Below are 25,731 nucleotides of genomic sequence, written 5' to 3'. Positions count from 1 at the left end.
CATGGATATTAGACCTACAAGGGACCTCAGACAATATTTCAAACCTCTCTTGTTATACATGGAAACACTCAAGTGGCCTGTTCAAAGCCACACAAAATAGTAGAGTTAGAACCCAGACTAAAGAGAAGACTTTTCTAAATTAGGAAAGAAAGCAAAGGGTTAAAGGTGTGAAACGAAATTCTGGAAAATAGCAAGGTGCTAACTGGTCATACACAGAGTAACAAAACTTTTGTGGTAATTTGAAAACAGTCAAGGCTTTGTTTTCTTAGCCATTCATCTGAAGGAGGGGAGGGGATTGACAGGTAAGGCTCCAGGAAACTCATTTCTTGGCCAATTGATAACACAGGATCCAAAGGATGCCCTAGTGCCTCCTAAGAACCTTAGGAAGCCCAAGTTCTGGACAAATTCCAGGCTTGTCCTTCCTGCTGGCTATCATGTTCCTTTACTTTCTGCCCTGAATTGTATATAGCAGTTGTAAAGCAAAGGTTCCCAACCACAGATATTTCTTCTAACTACAGAGCAAATTTAAACCTGAAAAGAACTTCCAAGAACATTTAGTCCTACCCTTTCATTTTACCAAAGAGGAAATTGAAGCCCAAAGAGGTTGCAACTTGCCCTGGCAAAGATAAGATTCAAACTTGGGTCTTCTTGGATCCAAATCCATCTGCTGAGCCATACTTTCTTCAAAATCAATCCAAGAGAAAAAAAAGAGCTATGTATGCTCATAGGTGGTGAAAGGAGGAAATCATTAAGAAGTGATAACTATGTAAAAGAAAAGCTCAATGGAATTTATTGGAGGTTTTTTTGTTTGGACGTTTTGGGATCTTTTTCTTTTGAAATAGAAAATGAGAAAAGAAAGGAGAATCTAAAAAAGGATAATCAGAACAAATTTGGCCAAGATTCTAGGAGATGGAATTAAATAACAGTATCTGGCTAGTACAGGTCACCTATGGTGACCCATCAAGGAGATCCTTGGGAATTCATCACCCTGGCCACTCTGAAAAACAGAGAACAGTGTTTTTACCTTGAGGCAAAGAAACCCTACAGAAGCTTAAAACCTCACCCTGCAGCTCAAATAAATTAGTAAAGCTCTATTATTTCAGAAAGAAAACTGAGTCTTCTTGGTCAGGCAATGAAAAGCAGGAAAAGGAGTGTGGAAGAAAGAGGAATATTAAAGTTAGGTATAATGTGGAGATGGGTGAATGGAAGAAGTGAAAGGGCAGGTTTATCTTCTACTAGTGAACGTCCACCTCAAGGTAAAAATTTTGTAATCCAATTCTGGAAGCATGAGAAATTGGTTCCCCCAAAAACTAGTCTTTAATAGCTCAACACTAGAGAAAAGATCCTTCAACTCATATGAGAAGACTTGTTTTGAGTGGTGGAATAAGAAGACATATCATTGCAGGCTACACAAATTAATTTTTGATAATAACAATTAGCCTATAGAATATTCCCAACATCCAGGAAGATTCTTTTCGGTCTCTTTTCCTTCAAAGATCACTTGTCCCTTAAAATTTTTTTTAACAAAAAATAACTACACAAGCGGGAACTAAGGCTGAGTTTAAGTGACTTGCCCAGGGTTAAACTGCTATTAAGTTACCTAAGCAAGGCTTTCTTCAACTCTGGTCTACCATTCTATCCACTAAGTTACACATATTCACTTGAAGACCCTGGGGTAAGATGTTTCCTATGTTTCCTCTTTAAGTGAAAATTCTAAATTAGTAAGAGGAGAGATGATTCTCCTCTAGCTAATTTAGTCAGATAGGGTCAAGCCTAGAGCCAAGGAAATGGATAAAAAAGGCCCCCAAGTCCTGGAGTCGTTGGGGTGTGTAGAAGGGTGGGGAATAGATAACAGCTGGTCTGATTGTCTTCTCACTCCACCCTTTACAGGGAAGGAAGACTGTAGCAGGTGGGGGAGGTAGGAGGAAGGGAAGCATAGATAAAAAGTTTTAGAAGAGGAGCATAGAGCAATGGGATCCCAGAAACTGGAAGAGGCAGAAGATGCTGGGCTGACAAACTAGGAGGGGCTATAGCAGCTGAAGGGGGAAGGACACAGCAGCTGAGAGAAGGGAAGAAGAGGGTTCACACCCATGGGGGAATTGAAAAGATTTGAGCAGCTGGGATGGATTGGGGATTGGAGGAAGCAGGCAGGGGGATGGATTGGGGATTGGGGGAGGCAGGCAGGGGGATGGATTGGGGATTGGGGAGACAGGCATCAGCCTGTCTTGTACTCTATGCTCCAAGAGACCCCCTCCATTCTCACTTAGCCCAGAAAGAAGCAAATAGGTCCCCTCCCTATGTTTTCAATCCCACACCCTTCCCTTTTATTCTGAAGCATGGGCTCAGCCCCAGGAGAGAAGAAGAGATTCTAAGGGTGCAGGGAAAGGAGGATGCTGAATAAGATGTCCCCACTATCATCACGGTTGGGGCATTTGTTCACCCTTCCTTCTGATAAGTAAGTCTAACCCCAGAGCAAAAAGCCATGCTCCTAAAGGGGAATGAGGGGGATGGGAGAAGGGAGGAAAGTCAGGACCCTGTTCTTTGTCTCTCTCTTGAACCACCCACTGGAAACCTGACCCCAGCCCCAGTGGGCTCCATCCCCCTTGGAGGTCTTCAGTGAAGCCAGATCCAATCTAACCCTCTCTTCTGCTGCGTTCAGGGCCACTGCTGGGACCAGCCTGGGTTGGGGGTTGGCCTCTTCCATTACAAATGCTGAAATGAGGATGAAGGGGGGAGGGGAAAGCTACAGGACAGAGAAAATGGCAGCCTGGGAGATAGGCAGCATTCCTCTGCTATAGCAGGAACTCTGCCTCTCCTGGAGAGCAGAGAGGCCCAAGAAGAGCAGACAACTAAAGCTTTCCACCTCATTGACAGATGCCTCGATATACTCAACTTTATCCCCTCCTTCATTCTCCCACTTTTCTTCCTAACCTTTCCTTCTCTGATAAGGTAGAAGTTTGTCACTAGATATAGCTGCCAGTTAGTAGCCTTCAGCAAGGGGCTCCCCATCACCAGCACCTGTCACCCATAACCCACTTTCTAGATCTAGAGTCTGAGTGAATACCAGCCCTGTTTAGCCTTACCCTAGAAAAGAGAAGTTGGAAGAATGGGAGTGGGGATCTCACCATGGGGCCATACTCCAAGATATCATCATGATTCTACCTGGCTGACCCAATCACCTCATCTCCCCTTTTCCTCTATGTTCTGACCCATACTAGCCCTTGGATAAACAAAATACATAAGCTAGGCTCCCAACTATCTCAAACAAGGGCAACTGCACCAGGTAAACCTGGTGGCTATAGTGTCAAGAGGTAGGTCTTGAGAGTCAAATGAAATCTAAATTCAAAGCCTGCCTCAAGATCTTGGACATATTACTTGTCATTTATTATTCTCAGACCCTCAAGTTTTCTGTAAAATAAGAATGATGCTTGTTGAACCTCAAAGATTAGTTGCAAATGCCAAGATATTATGAGGACAGAACCCTTAGCAAACCTTGATTTTTTTTAAATCTAGATAGGCAGGGGTAGCTTTCTTTCATCTTCCAAATAATTAACATCCTCACATATTTCACAGCCTCATTTCTTTTCCCAATTCAGAGAGTATGCCCAATGGGAAAGAAAAATTACTAAGCTCCAGGCCAACAGTTCTACCCTCACAGATGGACTCTTTCAAACCAGGTAAGAAAGACAAAGTGGTCCTCCTTGAAAGGAGCACATATTCTAACAAGAAGCCAATATTAATAAATTGTTGTTGAGTCATTTCACAAATGCATGGCTCTTCTTGGGACCTCATTTGGGTTTTTTTGGCAAAAATGCTGGAGTAACTTAATTTCCTTCTCCAGCTCATGTTACAGATGAGGAAACTGAAGCCAATGTGGGGTTAAGTGACTTGCCCATGGTCACACAGAGAGTTAAGTGTCGGAGGCCAGATTTGAACTCAGAAGGTAAGTCTTCCTGATTCCAAATTTTGTGCTCTATTCACTTTGTCACCTAGTTGCCCCTAATAAATAGGTACATGCATACAGGTTATATGCAGAGTAGATAAATGATAACCTAAGAGGGAAAGGCTCTAATGACTGGGAGAACTAAGAAATTACCCCTGACTAAAAAATAGTTTTATCTGTGTTCTCCAAATGCATACATAGCTCATGTCTTCAGTATCCCTGGTGGGGTACAGTTTAGAAGGTACAAAGAAAGATATTCATATCATAAGAAATTCCATTCCAAGTGAAGAGTTCCAAGAGCTCTAAATTTTAAGTAGGAAGTGAGAGGTTAGAATAGTGATTTGATCATTACTAGCTGTGTGTTCTTGAGCAAATCACATCTCTGGGCCTCATATGCTCATCTATAAAATGGGTACAATAAAATTTGCATTCCTTATCTGATAGGGAGGTTTTGAGATAAGCATTTTACTAACTTTAAAGTGCTTTGTAAATATAAATTATCATTATCATTATTATAGTCTGCACATTTCACAGATATAGCCAAGTTCTTCTTTTTTATTATAATCCAGGACCTAAGGAAACAAGGAGGAATGTCTACCATCTATGACCACTTCCAGACACAGGCATTCCAAGAAAACAGGAATAGCAATAACTACAGCTGGCATCTATATAATGTTTTACAGTTTGCAAAGCACTTTTTATATAGCCTGTTACCATTCCATTTTACAAATGAGGAAATTGAAGCAAATGATGGTTAAGTAATTTGCCCAAGGTCCCAAAGCTAGTAAGTACTTGAGACTGGATTTGAACTCACTTGAGTTCAAAGTCTTCTTGTCTCCAAGTCCAGCATTCTATCCGCTGTGCCACCTAACTGAACAGGTCCATGACTCTTTAGAATCTCTCTCCAACCATCTTGGGATTTCCTTAAAATTGCTGGGAGGAGAAGGGGAAATCCATGAAAACAAATTGTTTTATATTTCCAAGCATAGTATTATTTTATGTATATATGTTATATGTCACAATTCCCAAAGATCCAGGAGGTTATATGTCAGACTAAGAAGGCAGTTAGATGACTCAACTCAGTGTACTGAAAGCCAGGCCTATATATGGGAGGTCCTGGGTTCAAGTGTGATCTGGGGCACTTCCTAGCTAGATGACCCTGGGCAAGTCACTTAAGCCCAGTTGCCTAACCCATACTATTTTTCTGCCCTGGAACCAATACACAGTATTGAATTAGGAGCTTGGAATTAGGGGGCAGAAAGCAGTAATGCTTTCTAACTAACCTCTCAGAGCTTTAGCCACCTCATCTAAAAAATGGGGATAATAACTAATCTTTATTTCAGAGGGTTGGTATGAGAATCAAAGGGGGTAATGTGAGTGTATAGCACTTGTGCAAACCTCAAGCTATATACAAATCAGCAGCTACTATTATCCTAAACTAATAATACCACTCATTGAGATCTTGAGCATTTATATATCAAGATCTCAAATACACTCAGATTATAGGATTATTCATTTTAAACACTTTCCCTAGTGGTCTGTAGATAGCCTTTTCTAAACTTTGTATCTCTCTCATAACTTAGCAGACCACTTTATACAAAGTAAACATTTAATGTTTGTGATAAAGATAAAAACAAAAGACAATCAAGCAGAAACAATGTTTTTAATGATCAGAAGTTTTTATCTGTAAATAGAGAGTGTACCTCTTAGTCCCTAGCACCTAGCATAGGGCTCTAAAAAGACATAGGTCACTGTACCAACTGCCACCAAGAAAATTAAAGCTAGATATAAAGGTATTGTATATATAACACAAAACTGAACTAGGTGGCATAGTGGATTGAATCCTAGGCGTGGCATCAAGAAGATTCATCTTCCTGAATTCAAATCTGGTCTCAGACACTTAATAGTTATGTCACCTTTGGTAGACAAGTCACTTAACCACTGTCTGACTCTGTTTCCTCCTCTGTAAAATGAGGTAGAGAAGGAAATGGCAAATAATTTCAGTATCTTTGCCAAGAAAGCCCCAACAAGAGCCAAATAACTAAATGTAAAAAAATTATTATACCTGTATATTATTTTTGCAACAAAAATTGGAGGACAAAAAAATCAAAGACCAAGTCAACAATTTTGGATAAGATGAATGTAATAGAATTATCATTCCACTAAGAATATCTGGAATCTAGAGAAACTTGGGAAGACCTGTAGGTGGTATAGGATGTCCCCAAAAGTCAGGATAGTTTATTGACTTTCTTGGTAGAGAATTTATTTCATTCTCAGTAGAGAATTCTTAGTACTCTGAACTTGGGCTTAGAAAGGGCTAGGTTGGAATTCTGCACTTGACAATTAGGAGTTGTGTTACCCTGAGCAAATCACCTCTCTGGGATTGACTAACTTAAAAGTACCCTAAAACTTTGGGGGATATCTTGTATAGAGAACTGAACTGACTCAAAAGAACCATTTCCATAACAAACACAATAAAATTAAATTTAAAAAACATCCAAAGTAACCAGTGTTCTGCCTGATTAGCACAATGCATCAACTTCAGAGGATGCCAGAAAGATGTGGTACACTACAGGTGTGCAGTGAGGCATATATTATGAGAATGAATACAGCCAAGGTGTGGGTTTGATTCAACTATACTTTGTTGCAAGGAGTGAGTTCTATTGGAGGGAGGAGGAATAATCTGTAAGTGACAAGAATATTGTAAAAACCAACTTATAAAAATCTGAAAGGAAAGTATATGCACAAGGAAAATATGATTCTTGTTAATGTTGACTATGACAAAGTTTTCAAGGTTTTCTTGAAGTACCTCACCCCTCTCTGGACCTCAAGTTTCTCTAACATGTAAAATCAGAAAAACATAGAAATTTGATTAAAATATTCCTGATCAATTGAAGGTCATTGAATATTAGTGAATAAAGAAGGGCTCTTAGAAATCTTATAATCCAATTCCCTAATTTTACAAGTGAGGAAAATAAGACCCAAAAACCAGTGGCAATTTCCCTAAAGTTGCACAAGAAATTAGAACCAGAATGAGAACTAGAACATAGGGTTTTGGACTCCCATGTACCAGGTCCTTTGAGGTTTTTAGGGGGATACATTTTGTGAAGAGCCCCCCAATCTATTTCCTAATCAAACATACATTGCCAGATACTATGCTTGGGAGAAAATTACGAAAATGAAACAATATCTCTCCAAAGAGCTTACCTTCTTTCAAAGGACTTGCATGTTCCAACAAGGCCATAAACTCTCTTTACAGTCATTTAAAAAAATGCTGCCCAGCCTGTGCTCAAGCTTCCCCCTACTCCAAACAATTGGATGTCTGTCCTTCCTTCTGCCTGTTTCATCCCCTCATTCATACCCTACCTAACCCCTTGCTAGTCCAGTTTGCAATAATCCCAACTTTGCCTATTATTATTTCATCACACTGTACCTTGCACAGTGTTCGAAATGTCTTGATCAGGGTTTCCACCTAGATGGTAAACACCTTGTTTGCAGGGACCTTTCCATACTTCTTGGACTCCCTCCATCTAGGACTGGGCACAGGATAGAACACTCAATTAAAAAAATAATAAATAAAAATAAAAACACCTGTTGACCTGAATTCTTTTAGAGAATAGATGCTGCAGATTCCTCAGAGGAAAAAAAAAAGTTAAGATGACAGATAAGCTTGCCACCGTCTATATTTATTACATGACATGGCTTCAGCTAGTGCAAGGGCCTTCAGAGATCAGTTAAAATTAATCATGTGACACACAAGTTGGCTTCTTATTGGTCTATGATCATTAAAAATTTGCAATAATTGATGCCTGATATCTGGCTACCTAACCAGAGTCCATTATATTCCCAATATAATTGTGAAAGGTTGGAGGGAGAGGGGGGAGATTTCATTTTTTTAACTATGTCTTTTCTATCAGAGTCTCTTCTGGATCACTGGGTAGAATCTGAAAGTTGGAAGAAACTAGAAATAAACCCTAAGGTCACCCTGTATTACATATCATATCTCACTGACAGAAAACAAAACCTTATGATCATATCATTCTCCATTTCCAGTTGGATTCTGGCAGCCTTAATAATATTCTGTGTGCCACAAGGAGAAATTTTCAAAAGGCACTTCCATAGTTCAAGCAAAATTGCAATGAGGTATTTAAATGAAACACAAAATTTAGAAACAAAGATCAAAGGTAGTTGGAAAACATATTTAAGTTTCTCCAAATATAGGTTTTTTCATGGTGAGAGGAAAATGGAAATTTTGTGAAATTCCTTTTAGGTGTGCAATCACAAAATTATATTCCAAGAATATAATAATTATTGAGAAGAGATTCAACAAGTAAATTGTTCAAAAATTTATTAGATTTGAAAATGAAATGGGAATTAGGGACGGAAATCAACCTCTTAGCAGCTAAAATTAGATTTTATCATAAAGATTATGCTAGTTTTGTTTTTAATGCAAAAGGGCCTGACACTGCAAAGAGTCTGAGAGTCATCCATCAGACAAAAAGATCAGGTAGTCAAGGAAGAAAGAACCAAATTGCTAAGGACAGTGTACAGATTAGATCACAGAATAGAGATAGAAGATACATTAAAGCCATGTTGGTGAACACATGGCATGCATGCCCTGGCATGCTTGATGGCTGCTGTTTCCCTTCTCCACTGCACCTGAGGACATTTTTTTTTGCATGCCTCACCCCTCTGTCCATCAGACCAATTCAAGCACTTCCTCCCTCCTCCAATCTCTGCAGTAATGCAGAGGGCTCACAGGCAGCTTGAAAGGTGTAGTTTGGGCACAAAATTGCTAAAAGGTTCACCGGCTTTGCCTTCAAGACTAAATCAGGTTAACCTTATTATCCAAACTGAGGGAAGAACAAGTTGATTGAGTAACGTTTTTTCAAATCAACATCAATAAATATTATTGGTCATTTTTTTAAATAAAGGTACAGAGATTTGTGCTAGATGCCAAATTTAGGGAAACCATAGTTCCTGCCCCTTTAGAGTTTACAGCCCAGTGGATTGCTTTTTTTTTTTAATTGTGCAGTTCTATTAAAGGCTTCTCATTTTCTCTCTGAAATTAAGGCTCACCTTTTTAACACCAATATTTCTTTATTGTTGCTGTCTGGCTTTGAGTCACACTCCAAAGAGTTAAAAATTAAATATCACCCAAAATGCAATTAAGAAACCCGATATTAAGCATAAGCAGCAAGACATTAAGAACAAGGCAATTTTCAGGAAATAGAGAAAAAGACACTGTCAGAGAAATGCATGACTGAAAAAAAAAGTGTGAGGCAGCAAGTCCCAGGTCCCATGCCCCACTAGTAGTTATACAAAGTCAAGAGAACCATCAAGAAGTCACACACACCCCCAGGACATTCAGTAAACCCCAGTTATAGGTGGTGACTTTGTAGTAGGACATGGACAAGAGTTGCACAGGATGCTTAGGAAGGTCTAGTTTGCAGTCTGTAGCACTAGAGATAATACATTCATGAGATCACAGATTCATTGAAGCATCTAAACACAATAAAAATAAGACATACAAAAACTCTATCACACAATATGGTCACAATAGTCTATGTTATAAACATGTTAGAAGTACAAAATAAAGTGCTATATTCTTTATGAAGGAGATTGAGAAGCACATTCAGAAGAAATTATACAAGATGGCATAGTCCATGAGATGCCATACTTACTTGGAAGGAAAGGGGGAGATTTAGCCTGAAAGATAGAAGAGTAAGGTGATCATGATGGCCATCTTGAAGAATTTGAAAGGCTGTCAGAAGTTATGACTTGTTCTCTTTAGTTCTAGAGGTTGGAACTAAGAACAATGAATAGAAACCAGAGAGACTTCTTTGGGCTCAATTTAGTGATATCCTAAAGTAGAATGGGTTCTGTTAGGAGAACACAAGTTCCCTCACAGGACATGCTCAAGTGGAGGCTGCCTAACTTATTTCCCTACTAGGGCTATTAGAAAGAGAATTGCTTTTCAGGTATAAAATTTGGGCTGAATGGTCTTTGGGTTCCTTCCAACTCAGATTCTGTCTGAGAGGGAAAGGCTCTCACCAAAAGGAAAGATCATGTACAACTCTTCAAAGTGGTGTGAGTTGGGTTTTAAAGAATAGGCTCAAAGGAATAATAAACTGGAGGAATTCCATGTGAACTGGAACAACCTCCAGGAACTGATGCAGAGTGAAAGGAGCAAAACCAGGAGAACATTGTACACAGAGACTGATACATTGTGGCACAATAGAATATAATAGACTTGTCTACTAGCAGCAATGCAATGATCCAGGACAATTCTGAGGGACTTATGAGAAAGAATGCTATCCACATCCAGAGGAAGAACTGTGGGAGCAGAAACACAGAAGAAAAACAACTGCTTGATCACATGGGTCTATGGGGATATGACTGGGAAAGTAAATTCTAAATGATCACCTAGTGCGAATATTAAAAATATGGAAATAGGTCTTGATCAATGACACATGTTAAACCCAGTGGAATTACATGTCAGATACAGGAAGGGGCTGGGGGGAGGGGAGGGAAAGAACATGAGTCTTGTAACCATGGAAAAAATATTCTAAATCATCTAATTAAATAAATTTTTTAAAAAAATAGTCATGAATTCTTCAAGTAGAGAGGAAGAAGACAGTGGGAGTTGCATAGAAAATGGGAGAACAGAGGGCATTCTCTGGGAGATAGAGTTTCATCCAGTCTGTCTAGAGCAAAGGTTGAATGGATCAGAATTAAAAGAGCTAAAGAAGTTTAGTGCCAGATTGGACATTCAGTGGTCAGTGAAAGAAGGCTGACCTTTACTCCTTGGGTAAACTTGGAGAGTTTTTGAGCATGAATCATATGGCCAAATCTGTAAATATTATCTTGGAAGGGGGCAGCTAGGTGGCCCAGCGGATTGAGAGCCAGGGTCAGAGACCTCTCTGGTCCTGGGTTCAAATTTGACCTCAGACACTTCCCAGCTGTGTGACCTGGGCAAGTTACTTAACCCCCATTGCCTAGCACTTACCATTCTTCTGCCTTGGAACCAATACATAGGATTATTTTCAAGATGGGTTTTTAAAAAATATTCATCAGAATAGGGAGAAAATAGAGGCAGTTGCAAAGCTATTGTAACAATTCAGACAGAAGGACCTAGACTAAGATGGTAGCAGTAGAAATAAGAGAAGATAGATTGTGATCAAATAGGACCCAATGATAAACAGGGCAAATACCATGACTATTCCAGGAGAGAAGGGTTACAGGAGGTATGTAGTTTGGGACAGGAAAGAGGAGTTGAATTAAGACCAAAAAGTAAATCATAGACAAGTCAAATTCCTAAGGATAGAAGATTTCTTAACAAATCAACATGGGCATTGATTTGTGGAAGAAGTTATGAATGCCATAGTTGTCTGCCTGCTGGAGGATTGTACAGTGGGAGCAGACACCCAACAAAGCTTTAGACAGCCCTCAGAGCAGCAGCTCAGACAAAGAACATTTAGATGGAGGTCCAGAACTGGCTAGAATATAAGGCAGAGAGCTGCAATTATCAAAGATCTCCCAAGGTGAGAAACACTATGCACCTTTCTGGGGAATCCAAGAAGAAACTGGCCTTATGAGATGCACGGTCTAAGAAATAGTTCTGAAATTGTGGCCCTTAAGCCCATGGTTGCAAATGAGAAATGGGCTGAGGAGAGGTTCCATTTTGCATTCTTTACCAGGTTAGGTATGCCATAAGTTACCCAGGTTTTGAGTAGCATGAACTTGAAGCCTTTTTTCTCCCTGCTCTCTTAGTCAGTTTCCTCTAACTTCATCCATAGTACTTTGAACACAAGATAGAAATAACATTTCACCAGTCTTCTGAAGAAGAGAGAAGGTAAAGAGGATGAACAAAAATTTTTGTCACTCACAAATCCTGCCAAGATTTTGTGCATCCATTTGGGGCCAGAATTCTTTCAGTCTCTTCCTCCTATTGCAAAATATACCTCCTGACCTCCTGATTGCATGTTTGCTACAATAAATTATGCAAGGGGTGTAAAATCACTGTCCCTAGGGATTTGCACCCTGATTCCTATCTATAAATGAGGACACTTGTCTTTGCCATCTGAGATGCTCAGGGACAAGAGAAATGACAACTTGAGTTTTGACCTCAGATTAAATGTACTGTGAAGGCTGAAATTCTTGAATCCAAGCAAATATTCATAGCAAAGCAGAGGCTTCTTGCCCCAAGCTTTGAACTTCTCATCCATCCTTGTTATGTTCCCCCTCTTTAACTCCCCTAAGCAAATATGACAATTTAGAAAGGAGAATTTAACCAGTGGCACTTCCAATGGGGTCAGGCAAAGGCACAGTAGAAAGAGAACTAGATTTAAAGAAGTGGGACTTCCACCTCTGCTATTTACTACCATAGCATAGTGCACAAAAGAGAGATTACAGGCTTGAAATCAGAAAGACTCCAAAAGAAAATCTCCCTTATATAAGCTTACTAACTGTATGGCCTAGGGCAAGTAATTTGACTTTTTTTAGCTTCAGTTTCCTAATTCCTAAAATGAGAGTTTGGCAAGATATGTTCAACTAGTGTTTCTACATCCCACCAACAAGCAGAAATCCACCCAACCCATTCTGGACAAAGTAACAATAAGTAGTAAGAAGATAGAGGACTGCTGATAAGATAACTACATTAGGCTGAATTTCCCAATCTTCCTAATGAATAGTAAATTGCTATATTATCCTGAAAAAGTATTTCTGGGTCACAAGACATCAGCTTTCAGGGGGGAGGGCTCCACTCAGCTAAAAAGCAGGTTATTCCCAGAGGAGATCCAGTTCAAAAATGAGATAACAAGATTCATCTTCACTTTATGGTTCCATCACCAAGTTCCACCACCAAAGCTATGAATCTCTTCTTGAAGGGAAAGTGGAACACTGGCAGATGGTTAAATAATCCATTCAGAGCTTACTTCATGCCCCAAAGAACCAGTAAAAATGCTTTCAGTGACTTCTTCCCCCATCCCCACCAACAGCATCCAGGTTCCTGTATCTCCTACTCCCTCCCAATTGAAAGATCCTAATACAATTGTTGGGACTCAAATGAGCCCAAATGCCACCAGGACTCCAGAACCAGAATCAGACATCACTTTGTACAAACTAATTGCAAAAAGCCTTTAGAGTGACTGCCAGCTTCCTAATAACAAAGAATTTAGACCATTTTGGATAGTTATCCACACCTGTAGGAAGGCCGATCTCTAATGTGGTGGAAGACTACTTATTTTACCCTCTTTCCCAGAACCAACAGCCTCTCCTCTTTTCATTATTCAATCCTTATTATCCAATCCAAGATTCCTGAAACACCTGTTGCTCAAGGCTCACCCTCCTCCATATCCTCATCCACTTAATTTAGGGTGATTCCCCCACCACATATGCAGAGCAAAGTCTCTTCTGCCAGTATACCTTTTCTGGCCAAAGTACAATTACCTAAAGTGTGAAATTTCAGCTAGTGCCCTGGCATAGCTTCTCAGCTGCTAAAAAATAAAATAAATGGCCAATTTCCTGAAGGATTATGATTACTCTCTGTGAGGACATAACACAATCTCTCTCTTACACCCTTACACTTACACACACACACACACACACACTCTTTCAAATCCACCCTTCATACTCACTCTATACACATGTTTATCATTTCAAAACACTAGCAAAGGTAGCAAGAACTGTGTGAAGAGGGGAGGGCTGAAATTAATGCATAAATGCCAAAAGAAATGTCCAGGACAAAGATATATCAGAGGAAGATGTCCCTCCAGAGCTCTAGAAATTGGCTGAGACAATTTCAAGGACCAGTGTTTTCAGATGCTGCTCACAGACTCCAGTGCCTGAATAGCTCTGGCTGAAAAAAAAAAAAATCATAATGTAGCAGCCAGCTGTCTGGTAATGAGCCTCTCCACACTAAGCTAGGCTGATGCTGGCTATCCCGATGAAAGACTTGCAATCTGTCACCTGCTAGTACTGGAAGTCTCTTCTACTGATAAGATCTGCCAGGGTTTGTGTTCCACAAGCATTGCCTTCCAGCATCCTGGGTCATCTCTCTTCTACCAGGTAGTAGCAAAATAAGGAACTTGAATGGAAGTCAAATTTTAGTTCTTTAAAAAAAGGATTGGTTTTGAATTTTTATTTGGGATTATTCCCTGTGGGGTCATTCAAACCATTTCAAGGGAATACATTCAATGTTCTCCATATGAAAAGTTGCTCAAAGATCATTAGGACCTTGGGCTAGGCCCTGAAGAAGAGCCAAAAACAAAACACTTGTCCTCAAGAATTTACATTCAAAAAAATTTAATCACAGCTTATATATTCTACAGTGGAAAAGTCTGTAAATACATGAAACCAAATGGAGAGGTGTCTGTATAAATGAATAATACTATTTAAAAAACACAAACAAACAAAAAACCAAAAACTTACATTCAAAACCCCACAAAAAAAAAAAGAACCTCTAAGTACAAGAATGAAAAGGGATTTCCCAGGCTCAGTTGGTTATCACTTAGGTTTCTTAATTCTGATCTAAATTCTTCTTTAAAATCCAGAATTTTTTTTTGCTTATTTGATCATTTCGGACATGTAGAACTATTCATGATCCCACTTGGAGTTTTCTTGGCAAAAATACTGGAGTGGTTTTGACTTTTCCTTCTCTACCTCATTTTAAAGATGAAGAAACTAAGGCAAATAGGATGAAGTGATTTGCCCAGGGTCACACAGCCAAGGTTAGATTTGACTTTTTGGATAGGTCTTCCTGACTCAACACCTGGCATTCTATCTTCTGTATCACCAACTGCCCAAAAGCCAAAATAGGATTTTAAAAAATAAATTATACTACATATTGCCAAAATATCTTCTCAGGAAAAAAAACTGATTCAAATCCAACTGTTTAGGACCATATTAGCAAAATATCCAAGTTTCACTAAAATTTTGAATAGAACAACTTGGTAATATGATGATTCTTTAAACTTTCTTTCCAAAAAGGTGTAATACAGAGAAAAGTTCAGGCAGAAATCCTCTAAAAAATTGAGGAAACTAAAGAACTGAAGGAGATGCATTCATCTCCCTCTTCAATTTTTCTCTTCCTAGAGAACGTTCCCAAGTCATGCCTCTTAAACTTTGAGACAACTCTTTCCCTCCATATTGCCACCTAAAGCAGGCCTTCCAAAGGCATCCCTTCAAACATTCAAAGTGTAGATTCTTTAAAAAGCCTATCAGATGGTGCAGCTAACGTCCTTCAGACTGCAAGATTCTGAATGCACCTGGACTAATCAAAATTTCTGTCAATGTCCTGGGTATTTAGTTTCCAGCCAATCAATCCAAAAACGATATTCTTTTCCTAAAACCCTCACTTTCTTTTTGGATACCTATAGAAATGATGATTTAAGTAGACTTATTTTTTTATCCTTCAAGAGACAAAAAAAGGCATCAGGGACAGGATTCAAATCCAGGTTTTGAACTCCAAGGCCAAAGTTCTTTCTATTACACTGTTAGCTCAGGCAAGTGCCTAATAGTGCCTTGTACAGAGCAGGTGTTTAATGTAACTGTTGTCTGATGAATGAATGAAACTCCAAGGGACTGGTGAAAATGCTTTCATTGTTCTGAAATGGTGTCCATTGAACTTTGTTTAAAATAAGAGACCACTGAGCTGAAACTTGGAAGCCTTTTTGTTACACACAGATTTATCCTTGGGGTAGTGCTTGTTTAAATAGGATCTGACCCCTATTCCTAACCTTTTATCGATAAAGAGACATTAACCAAGCCAATCCCCTCTCTATCTAGAGTGACAGGAACTTGGGGGTGCCTCCTGTTTTATCTGTGTCTTTTTAAAAATTAACAAATGTTAAACATTTCTTTAGAACTTAAAGGAAGAAGAGTAAGGGAAGGAAGCTGAGCTGGAGACCACAAAGGATCCCTTGGCTACCACACAAAACACTCCAATACTGGCAGAACCCCTGAAAGGTCAAGGACCTATCTCTGACTCCAAGACAAAAGTGAGAAAATCTAACCAACACCTCAGATCCACCTTTTGCATCAAAAGTATGGTGGACAGGGAGAAATCAGGGCTCACTTATTTTTGTTTGCTTAAAATGTCCTTTGGGACATAAAGGGCAGGGCCTCTCTGTTTGGAGAGGGCTTAAGACTATTCATAAACTGACCCTGTTAACTATTAATGATTCCATATGTGGGTCATATTAAGGTGTTCCAGTGGTGGTGTGATAGGATGAGCTGGAAAGATCTGGTCCCTACATAATTTTTTGTTTTTCTGCTTCAAAGGTTAACTCTCTCTCCCTTTCCCCCAAATGATCCCCATATATATAGCTTGACTAGTACTCAGAAAGCAACCAGTCATTGAGTCTTTCCTCAAAATTATTTCAGTTTATCCATGCCATGAGTCAAATCTGGAGACATAACCTAAGAGTGGTTTTTGGTTTTTTTCTGGCCCCAGCTTTGGATTTCATTCATGTAGGAATTCTTGGGGCAGAAAATGCTTTCACATTGCTAATGAACAATGACTAGACTTTTTAAGAAAACTGCCTGAACCCAGAGGACTGTGAGGTTCGATGACTTTCTTGGTCACAGATAGCATAGATCAAGGCAAGGCTTGACCATAGGCCTTCTTGAATCTGAGGTCAGCCTGTCCATCTAGCCACACTACCATTCTGCCTTAAGAGGACACAAAGGACCAGAAGAGGAGGTGAGTTAGTTATAAGAAATTTGGGAGGGATAGAGGGGGAAGAAGGGAGAAATGGTTTAAAAAGCAGAGCAAAGTTACCAGCATGTGGAATGGGTCCATTCTGGAAGATTTATTGGGAAGGTGTGGACAAGAAGAGCACAAGATGAAAAGTCCTAGAGAGACTTCAATCTATAAGAGTAACCCCAGTAACACTGAAGTATGGCTGTCACTCCACCCTTACCTACTCCATGCACCTCTTGTCTTTTTTCCCATTTCCTATCTTCTCTCCTTCCACTTCTAATCCTCCCTCTACCCTTCTTCTTCCCTCCTTCCTTTCCTTTTTACTTGTATTCTCCCCCCCCCTCCACTTCTTCTTCCTTGCCTCTATTTTAGACATGGCTACTATCACAGACAGGCATTTTATGGCAATTTCAAGGAACACAAGGGCTAAAGAGATTCCACAGTAGTCCAATAGGAAACCAATGTCAAGATCTCCACGCCACACATTAAAGAAATATGGGTGAGAAAAGAATGGATTTAGTTTGGAACAGAAAGATACCCCCCCCCTTCCTTAGCACCCCGGCATATATTCCTATGTCATCCTCCCAGGAATGAGAATTTTACTTATTGGGGGGTTATAGAAGCTTAGTAACCAATGAGCAAGGAGCACACACAACCAGACAGATTTCGAGGTTGAAGGCTTGGGGGAAGGGGGGGAGGGGGTAGCACGGAAAGGGGAAGGGTTAGTTGCTTCAGGGCAAGCAGTTAACTAGCTTTCCAGGAAGCTCTCTCAGCCACCACAGCAAACTTTGCAAGGAAAGAAGACCCTAAAAGACAGAAATAAACTCTTCTCAGACTCTATCACTACTATTCTAAACCTGAGGTGTCTCTCTGACCCCACTCTCTTACCAGAAAGGCTAGGAGCTCTCGGCCACTCCTCCAAGAGGGGAGCGGGAAATCGACCCCACCCCCCATCTCGGAGGTTTTTCCCCCCTCGTCTGGAATTTTCAGCACTGGGCTGACTAGTCTGATTTTTCAAGTCTCCCCTGCTATTTTTTCCTTCTCTATTCTTTCCCAACCCCCCCCCCAAATTGTAGCCACACTTTCTGGAAGACATTAGCCACAATTTAAAACATTTTTAAGAGGGATAAGGGAGGAAAATCGAAGTTTGAAGCTTTCTTTAAAAAATAAAAATACATTGATACATCATTTCCTTCCCACAAAAATATAGAATACTTCACCAAATTTTTCTCTCGTTTTTAATCCACTAGCAAACCTGAAAGGTTTTTAAGTCTCTTCCAAAATGCTCCCCTTTTTAACTAGTTGGCTTACATTAAAAACAGTGGAAATTAATTTAAAACCTCTTCCCCAAACACCCACCCAAATAAATTCGATTCATCCATATTGGGGGAAATTTTATAGAATAAGCCCTTAAAAGTCTTACTGAGATCCTTACTCTTCAATTTGAAAACACCCATTCTAAGAAACCATGTTCTACAAGATACAATTCCTTTAAACATTAAATTGAGGATAGCTAATAGCTCTTTGAATACATGAAGATAAGAATTACAATTTATCCAGTTTGACCAAAGTTCTCCTTCCAGGAAACAGAGTAACATTTTTTTTTCTACTTTGTATAGGAGAGAATTATTAAGGGCTAGTAATCCCTAATTCTTTCAAGTAATAGTCCTAAAAACAAAACAACAACCATGCCCTAGGAAAAGCTAATACCAAAAATTTGTCACAGGTAAGGATTTCAGAGGCCATGTTTATTAATTGATTAATTTTCAAAACACCATTGCAAATTTCTAAGTGGAAATTAAGAAAAAAAAAAGTTGAAGCCAGATTTTCCAGCTATATTTCCAAACAGGGGAGAAAACAATTATAATCTTCTCTGAGATTCAATTCAACATACCCCTGCCCCTCCTCAAGCATGATGAATAATGAAATCTGATTTTAAATTTTTTTTTTTACTAAAAACGTCTGGTTTGGCTTGTGGGTTTTTTTACTTAAAAAAAAAATAATCATCAGATGAAATTTTTATTTTCAACAAGAACTGTTCATTCTCCCCAGCTAGTATATCATTCTCAAAAGTAATCACTGGGGTAAATTTTGCCTTAAAAGCTCCTCCCTCAGCTTTTTTGTCTTTTTTCATTCCTCTGGCTAATTTTTGTTGTTGTTTTTCATTCATTCATTTTAACCCCAAACTACAAGTCTTTTTCATTAAAGACAGACCCATTTCAGAAGGTGAACATCCCTGAGCCTGTTTTCAAACCTTTTTCTAACCTAATTATTTCTTCTAGATCTTTCCTCAAATCTTTTCAAAAATAAACTTCACACACACACACCACTCTCAACACTTCCAACACAAAAAAACTTTGGACAAGCATCCATTCCCAAGTGGGGCTTTTAAGAGAGAAAAAAATCCCAACTAGTCAAAGATTCAATTGTAGAATATTTTCTCAAGTTAAAAAGAATTTATTTTTAAAGGACTCACACTTCTTATGAATGACAAATAAAAAATTTTAAATCATTAGCCAGGAGTCTCAACAATTCGTTAGCTCAGCTAATTTTAGCTTTACTTTGAGAAATAATAACCAACAATTAACCTAAAGAAATCACTTCAACTTTCTAGGTTGCACATACCAATAAAAATATGATATATATTCTTTTTAATCTTTTTTTCACAATACTCTCTACATTTAGTTATCAGTTGATGATCTCTTGTAAGTCACATTCCTCCAGAAGACATACTTAAAGATAACAATCATTAGATTCATTGAAAAAAACAGTCATTTCACCAAATAAGTAGCCACTTTCCCTGGGAACTTAATTATTAATTTAACAATTTCAGTTTTTTCAGATGCTTCAAATTAAAACTCTTTCTACAACCGCTTGGAGAAAAAAAAAACCCTAATTTTTCTCAAGTGTTTTCTCCTTGTTTTATTCTTTTTGACAGTGACTACCATAAAAACACAATCAATCTTGGTAAACAGACTTCTAACTTTAATTATGAACAAGGAACTGAGGAGGAAATAAAAATTTAGAATAAACATTTTAGTTCATCTAATTCAAATTTCTTTAGACTCAAGAAAATAAATTCTAATCAATTACTATTTTTATTTTGATGAATAGTGCTCAATTCCCTCATTTTAAATAAGTTCAAATTAGTTATCAAATAGCTAGAAACTTAAAAGACCAACATATACTTCAGAAATAGCTCTGCTCAGACAAAACTGAAGCAGTTACACAAATCTTTGTTTTTGCCCTCAGTAAATGGGGGAGGTGCTGGAGGGTTTCTAATTAAGTCATAAAAAACAAAAAATAGAAGCTTATTCAGAACCTAGTGTATCAACAAGGAATGTAGTAAGAATCACTCTCATTCTCACTGCAAGTTTCTTTTTCAAAAGAACACATATCTGTATACACACATGGTTGTATGTTGTCTAGATAGACCATGCTATATTTAACTAGCTCTTATTCTATAAACCCACATTACCATAAAATCCAGTAACTGAAGAAATACTTTTCAGAAACCAACCAGGAATGCACATCTTAACTATATGATTTTTTACAGCAAAATGGCAACAAAAACATCTCGATTTTCTCAATAGGAAAAGTCTCGTTTTGGAAAAATTAATTGTACAGACCTCAAGGTAAAAAGAAGAAAACCTTATGATTATCAGCCTTAAATTACATGGGAAGAGGTAAGTATACAAAAGAGATCCATCCATTCTGGAAAGAGAGGAATTGTTACCCCAGTCCTCTCCAGCCAGTCCTACAACCTTCCCCCCCACTCAAAAGATTTCATTGAACATTTTAAAAGGAGCAAGAGGGGATAATAAAGGTGACCTGGAAGAAAGCAGATGGCTTGGGGGTAAACAAATGCATACCCCTTCAGTGGGAATAAAAATCTAAAGGTAATTAATTTATTATCTAGCATCTTGGTATTCCTTTGCATTTCCAGAAGAAAAAAAAGGGAGGGGTGAGGAGAAGCAGTGAATTCCATCTCCATTTTTCAAAATTCCAGTTATCAAGTGTCTTTCTTCAACCCAAATCTCAGATTACTCAAGGCACTCCATAATCTACTGGAGTTTCTTCATGTGTATTGTTTTTTTTTCCTTCCCAATCTCACAGATTTTTAAATGAGAGATTTTTTTTTTAACCTTCGAATTTTATTGCTTCTTTTCACTTAACTCTAATTGTATTTCCAGATACCAGGGTATTGAAGCCAATAGAGATTAAATCACAGACTATAAACATGTAACAAACCACATTGATCAGCTCTAGCTACGATGTTACTTAAATTGCTAAAGTGAAATCACCCAGTAGATATTTGGCCCCATGGTTCCTTTTAGTTCCTCCTAACCCAGAACCTTCCCACCCAGAAAAAGCCAAGAATCACACAACAGAAATCTTGCTAAGAGGGGACACAAATTAATCTGGCCATCCAGCCAGCCAGGGGAATAAGGGTAACTTCCCTCCATCACCAATAATAAGAAGGGGGGTTACGAAGGGAAGTCCATTTTGAAAGAGAGAAAGAAGGACTTTGCCCTTATCCTTTCTCACCTACAGTTCAAGTAGAGGAAAATTCTGAATCTACCATGAACAGGATTTGAGGGAGTATGTGGAGAGTTGTTCCTTCTTCACTAAGAGGAAAGGAAGGAAGGTTAAAGAACACTACTCCCTCCTCTCCATTCATCTAGGCAGTTCTTGGCCCTCCAAGAGCCCTAGCTCGCCGCCTGAGCACAAAGCTCTCACCCCAGATGGTCCCCTTGCAACAATAGACTGATGGGGGTTGGGGGTTCCAAAAGGATAGTAAAGCACTAGCATATTCTTTCAAAAATCCAGAGGGGTGGGGGTGTGAGGAAGAGACACAGAATCAGGGTCTATGTAAACTGGTCTTAGCCTGACGTAGGACAAGAGACAACCATCTTAAGAGGCATTCTTTGGGTGAAGGAATGGGGGAGGTCTCCTCCAACTTCCTCCTGAAACTAGGAGGGTATCCTCTCCCTCCCCCCCACCCCACCCAAGTAGAAATATGGTCTATGTTGAGAAGGTGGGGGAGAAGCCCTACAGGAAGTTCTATGTTTATAGTACCTAGAAATCAGGAACTCTTGCAAACTTAGAGACCTTAGATCTCCACAAAGCACAGGCCCCATTCCCTAAGCAAACTCCTCAGGCTTCCTTCATTTGACTGCTTTGATTCCCTTTTATTTTCCAAATCATTTCTTGTATTCTACCCCGGCCTTCAACCAATCTTTTTTTCCAAAACAAATTGTAAAACACTGCCAAACAAGATAGCAGCGATTTCTCACTAGCCCCCAACAAGCCAAATAGGAGTATGCAGAAGATGTCCTTCTATCTGCCCATGTGTGTATAAAAACATATATATTTATACACACGTGTGTATAAAAACATATATATTTATACACACACATACATATATATGTGAGTGTGTGTATATATATATATGTGTGTGTATATATATGTGTATATATATATATATATGTCCCTCAGCCTCCTCCCAAGGGTATGGGTTTTCCCTACCTTTGTTTTTTGGGGACAGAATGTTCAATTTCCAGTCTTTTTCCCTGCAGTTCCACTTTCCCTGAGGGGAGGGGAAAAGAAAAGAAAGAAATCAGTCTTATTAGTGGAGGTCTGCATGGTGAGGTGGAGGGTTTGGGAAACAAGACCAGGAGAGGGAAATGACCAAAGAGACTGAAGGATCTATTAAATAGATTCCTATGTGGAGTGTTTGTGTTTTTTTTTTTTGGGGGGGGGGGAAGAAACGTTTGGAAAATAGTGAGGAACTGTGGCTCTAGGGTGCTTTAAGTCCCCTTCCTCAGGGCTTGATTATGATAATGAAGTTCATTTATGTCACCCCCAGAGCTTAAAGAAAAAGAGTGAGGAAAATTCACTCTCCTATTCATTTCTCTTCAAAGCCAGGTTGGTTGGAAAGGTGGAGGGGGGATCGAACTTTATTATTCGGTAAGGCAAAGGGCTTTTGGGGGGCGCTATAGTGGGGGGATCCCTTGCACTGTTCGGTTAGAGGGGACAGGGGATCACCCAGAAAAGGCTTCAAGGGTTGCGTGAGCCTGGGGCCTCCAGCAGCCTCGCCGCCTTCCCTTTCCCTAGTTTCTTGTCTCCAAAGGCAGCATGGCGACTACTGTGCTGCTTTCTAGCTCCATCACACGCCCCACTTCAGAATCAAAATGGCCAAAGCCCCTTCCCCTGGGGCCAGGACGCCCTCCCCATTCTGCCTCACCCCACATCCGCCTATCAGCCTATGCTTACCAAGGAAAATGGGGTGAGGGTAGTCTGGGTGGGGGAAAGCGGGAAGCTCAGGGCCCCCTCCCTGCCTCGAAGGGCCTAGGAATGGAGAGGGTGGGGGCAGGGAGTGTTTAAACAGAGGAATCATCCTTCCCCGGGAGAGGGAAGCCAGGCTGGGCAGCAAAACCACGACCTGTTAATGGGTCCTTTGAACCTCTAAAAAAGAAGGGCCTCCCACTTCTTTCAATTGAGGGGGTGCCCGTCCCGTCGGGGAGCGAGGTAGGGGGTGGGGCAGGGAGATTCTAAGCCTTCTCCTCCAAAGTGACTTTCAGCTTTGTGGGAAACCTTAGGACTAAAAGGGACAACTTGATTTTTCCCCAAGATGAGACGTCGAAAGAGGTGGCCATAGGCTGAAATCGGGGGCCTAGCCATAATCTAGAGGACTGAGACTGGGCCGAGTAAAAGGGATGGGCAGAAAGGGCGAGGAACTGCGGGTATTTGGGTGGGCCTGGCATGGGGAGAGGTGTGAGGAGCTCGGGGTGTCCTTTCTTACCCGAGAAAGTTTCGATGGCTTTCATCGCCCAGTGTTCGTCCGGGCAGTCCACGAAGGCGTAGCCGGATTTAACCAAGAACTGGCCGCTATAGGAGATTTTATGCTCCGCGAACACTTTCTCCAAGTCCGCTGGGGTGACGCTCTCGTTTAAATTGCCGATGTAGAGTTTATTCATGGTGGCGGTTTGGGGGGGGCTGGAGGGGGTCCCCCGGATCGCCAAGCCGAACGGGAGAAGGCGACAATCCTAGGCCGAGAGGTGGGGGGAAGGGGGTAGAGAGCGCTAAACTTTCTTTTCCACCCCACCCCTAAAGTTGTCCGAAGACGAAGAGGGGCGGGGGAGAGGGCGGGGAGGCCGGAGGGAAAGGAAAGGGGAGGGGACGCAGCGAGGCGGGAGGGGGGGGTGACTTTTTAGGGGGGGGCCGGGAGAAGGGGCTCGGTGGCTAAAAGGGAGGCGCTGGTAGCGGTGGCGGTGGCGGTGGTGGTGGTGGCGGCGGTGGCGGCGGCGGCTTCCCTTTCGACTCGAAAGCCCAGTGAGCCGAGCTCCTGTGTCACGTTCCTCCCCAGCCGCCCAGGCGCCGCCTCTAAATAAAATCTACTTGGGGGAAAAAAATGGAGCGGAAAAAAAAAAGACGAAGCCACGTGGTGGAAGCCCCCACCCACCCGAGAGGGGGAGGCCTCGACGCCGTCAGCCCCCTCCTCCACTCTCTACCCGGCCTAGCCCACCCACCTCCCCAGTCTAGGGGCTCGGCGCGCCCCCGGGACCAGACTAGCGGGGGGCTGGGGGCTGGAGCCAAGCTTCCGTGGATCTCCGCGCCAGCTCCCCGGGGAGGCAGGAACTTGGGCCCCTAGGAGTGGGCCCCGCCCTCGGTTACCCACCCGTGATGATCGGAGCTGGCGGAGAGAAGGGGATCCCTGCGATCTCTTGGGAACCGGTGCTGGGTTCTTTTTAATTCGTTTGTTTTCTCTAGGTTTCGTTAAGGTTTTCGTTGGTTTTTTTCCTTGTCTTTTTTTTAGTGTTTTTTTTTTCTTTTAAATACATTCACCGCCTGCTTATGTTTCTAGCTCCCAATAGGGGGTGGGGGGAGAAGAGGGCGAGCACGGCAAGAAACAAAGGGAAGCCACGGACTCCAGGGTCCACTGCAAGGGGGCTGAGGGGGCGGCTCTGGAAGGGGAAAAGGACATTTCCCCCAAGATCCTAAAGCCGGGTTCTCTGCCTCAGTCGCGACCCGGACGCTCCCTTGGATCACTGATGGGTGGCCAGTGCTTGCTGGATTGCCCCAGGGCGAGGAAGCGGGCCACACCGGGGCAACCGTGAGGTGCTGTGGGAATCAGAAAGAAACCATGGAGGAATTCGAGGGATATTGTGGGAGGGAGTACAAGATTTGGGGATCCCGTTGACAAGTTCTTTCCAGTGACCCCCGAGGAGAAGAAAATAGGTTCAGTGCATCCACTTTAAGGGCAGAATCGACTAGTTAGATTGATTACAGCGGATGAAATGGACTGAACCCGAGAGAACGAGAGGTTAGGCTGAGGCTAGTGACTCGGATAATGGGATTTTGCCCCCTTTTCCTCCGTACCTGATAGGGGCTGGGAGGTGGGACAACTGGGGTTATCGTTTCCTTGCCCCTTCCGGAGCCACAGAGTTCTCCAGGGGGAGAGCTCTCAGCATACGGATTTATGCTTCCTGGGTCCCCTACTCAGCTTGGGGTGTGGGGGCTGGGGCAAGGGGCAGGAAGGTGGGTAAGGAAGCTGGAAATCCTAGGGCCCAAGCCAGACGGAGTGAGTGGGGGAGGGAGGAAGGGAGGCAGAGTTTCCGCTCGCCGCTGGGGGAAGCGAGGGGCGGGGGCTTTGGGGAGGGGCGACGGGCCCTCCCCTCCCCCCCCCGGATTTCTCGAGGGTGTGGGTGAGGGGAGCGGATCTGCCTGGGTCCTTCCCCACCCCCAACTCTTCTCTCCAACCGATTAGTCCCGCTTCCTCCGACCGAGAGAGGTGGAGTGGGGAAGGGGCGGCACGTGGGAGGTCCGCATCTCCTGTCCTGCGGTGGAGGAAAAGAGGTGAATCGAACCTCCACGCTTTTCGGAATCTATCGGAACGGGAGAAAAGGAACCCTGGGTGAAGAACGAGACCCTCTCCGAAGTTGGGAACCGAAGGAGTTCCCGGCTGCTCTCCACCGTCAGGATACCGGCTGGGAGAAAGAGGAGGAGCAGCCCCAGAACCCTCAGGGCGGGGGAACTTGAATGGGGAGAGACTTGGAGCCCCTTAGCCTTACTATTCAACCAG

At 41.5% G+C, this 25,731-nt stretch overlaps 1 protein-coding gene across 2 annotated transcripts in view; it reads right to left on the bottom strand.

Annotated features, from left to right (window-relative positions):
- IGF2BP1 (insulin like growth factor 2 mRNA binding protein 1) overlaps positions 1-24,006 on the bottom strand; it is a 69,481-nt gene extending 45,475 nt beyond the window's left edge. Inside the window, exons 1-2 of one of the 2 annotated variants that reach the window (XM_007482375.3) lie at positions 23,452-24,006; positions 22,176-22,236 (exon numbers count right to left, since the gene is read on the bottom strand). In XM_007482375.3, coding sequence (XP_007482437.1) covers positions 22,176-22,236; positions 23,452-23,626 — 236 coding nt within the window. In that variant the 5' untranslated portion in view covers positions 23,627-24,006. The remainder of the gene's footprint in view (positions 1-22,175; positions 22,237-23,451) is intronic. The other variant, XM_001367342.4, reaches the window with a different exon arrangement.
- Between the last annotated feature and the right edge of the window lie 1,725 nt (positions 24,007-25,731).

This window comes from Monodelphis domestica, chromosome 2 (genome assembly GCF_027887165.1).
Source record: "Monodelphis domestica isolate mMonDom1 chromosome 2, mMonDom1.pri, whole genome shotgun sequence".
NCBI classification, from domain to species: Eukaryota; Metazoa; Chordata; class Mammalia; order Didelphimorphia; family Didelphidae; genus Monodelphis; species Monodelphis domestica.
Note: the sequence above shows the minus strand (reverse complement) of the source record. Positions and strands in the feature narration are given on the sequence as shown.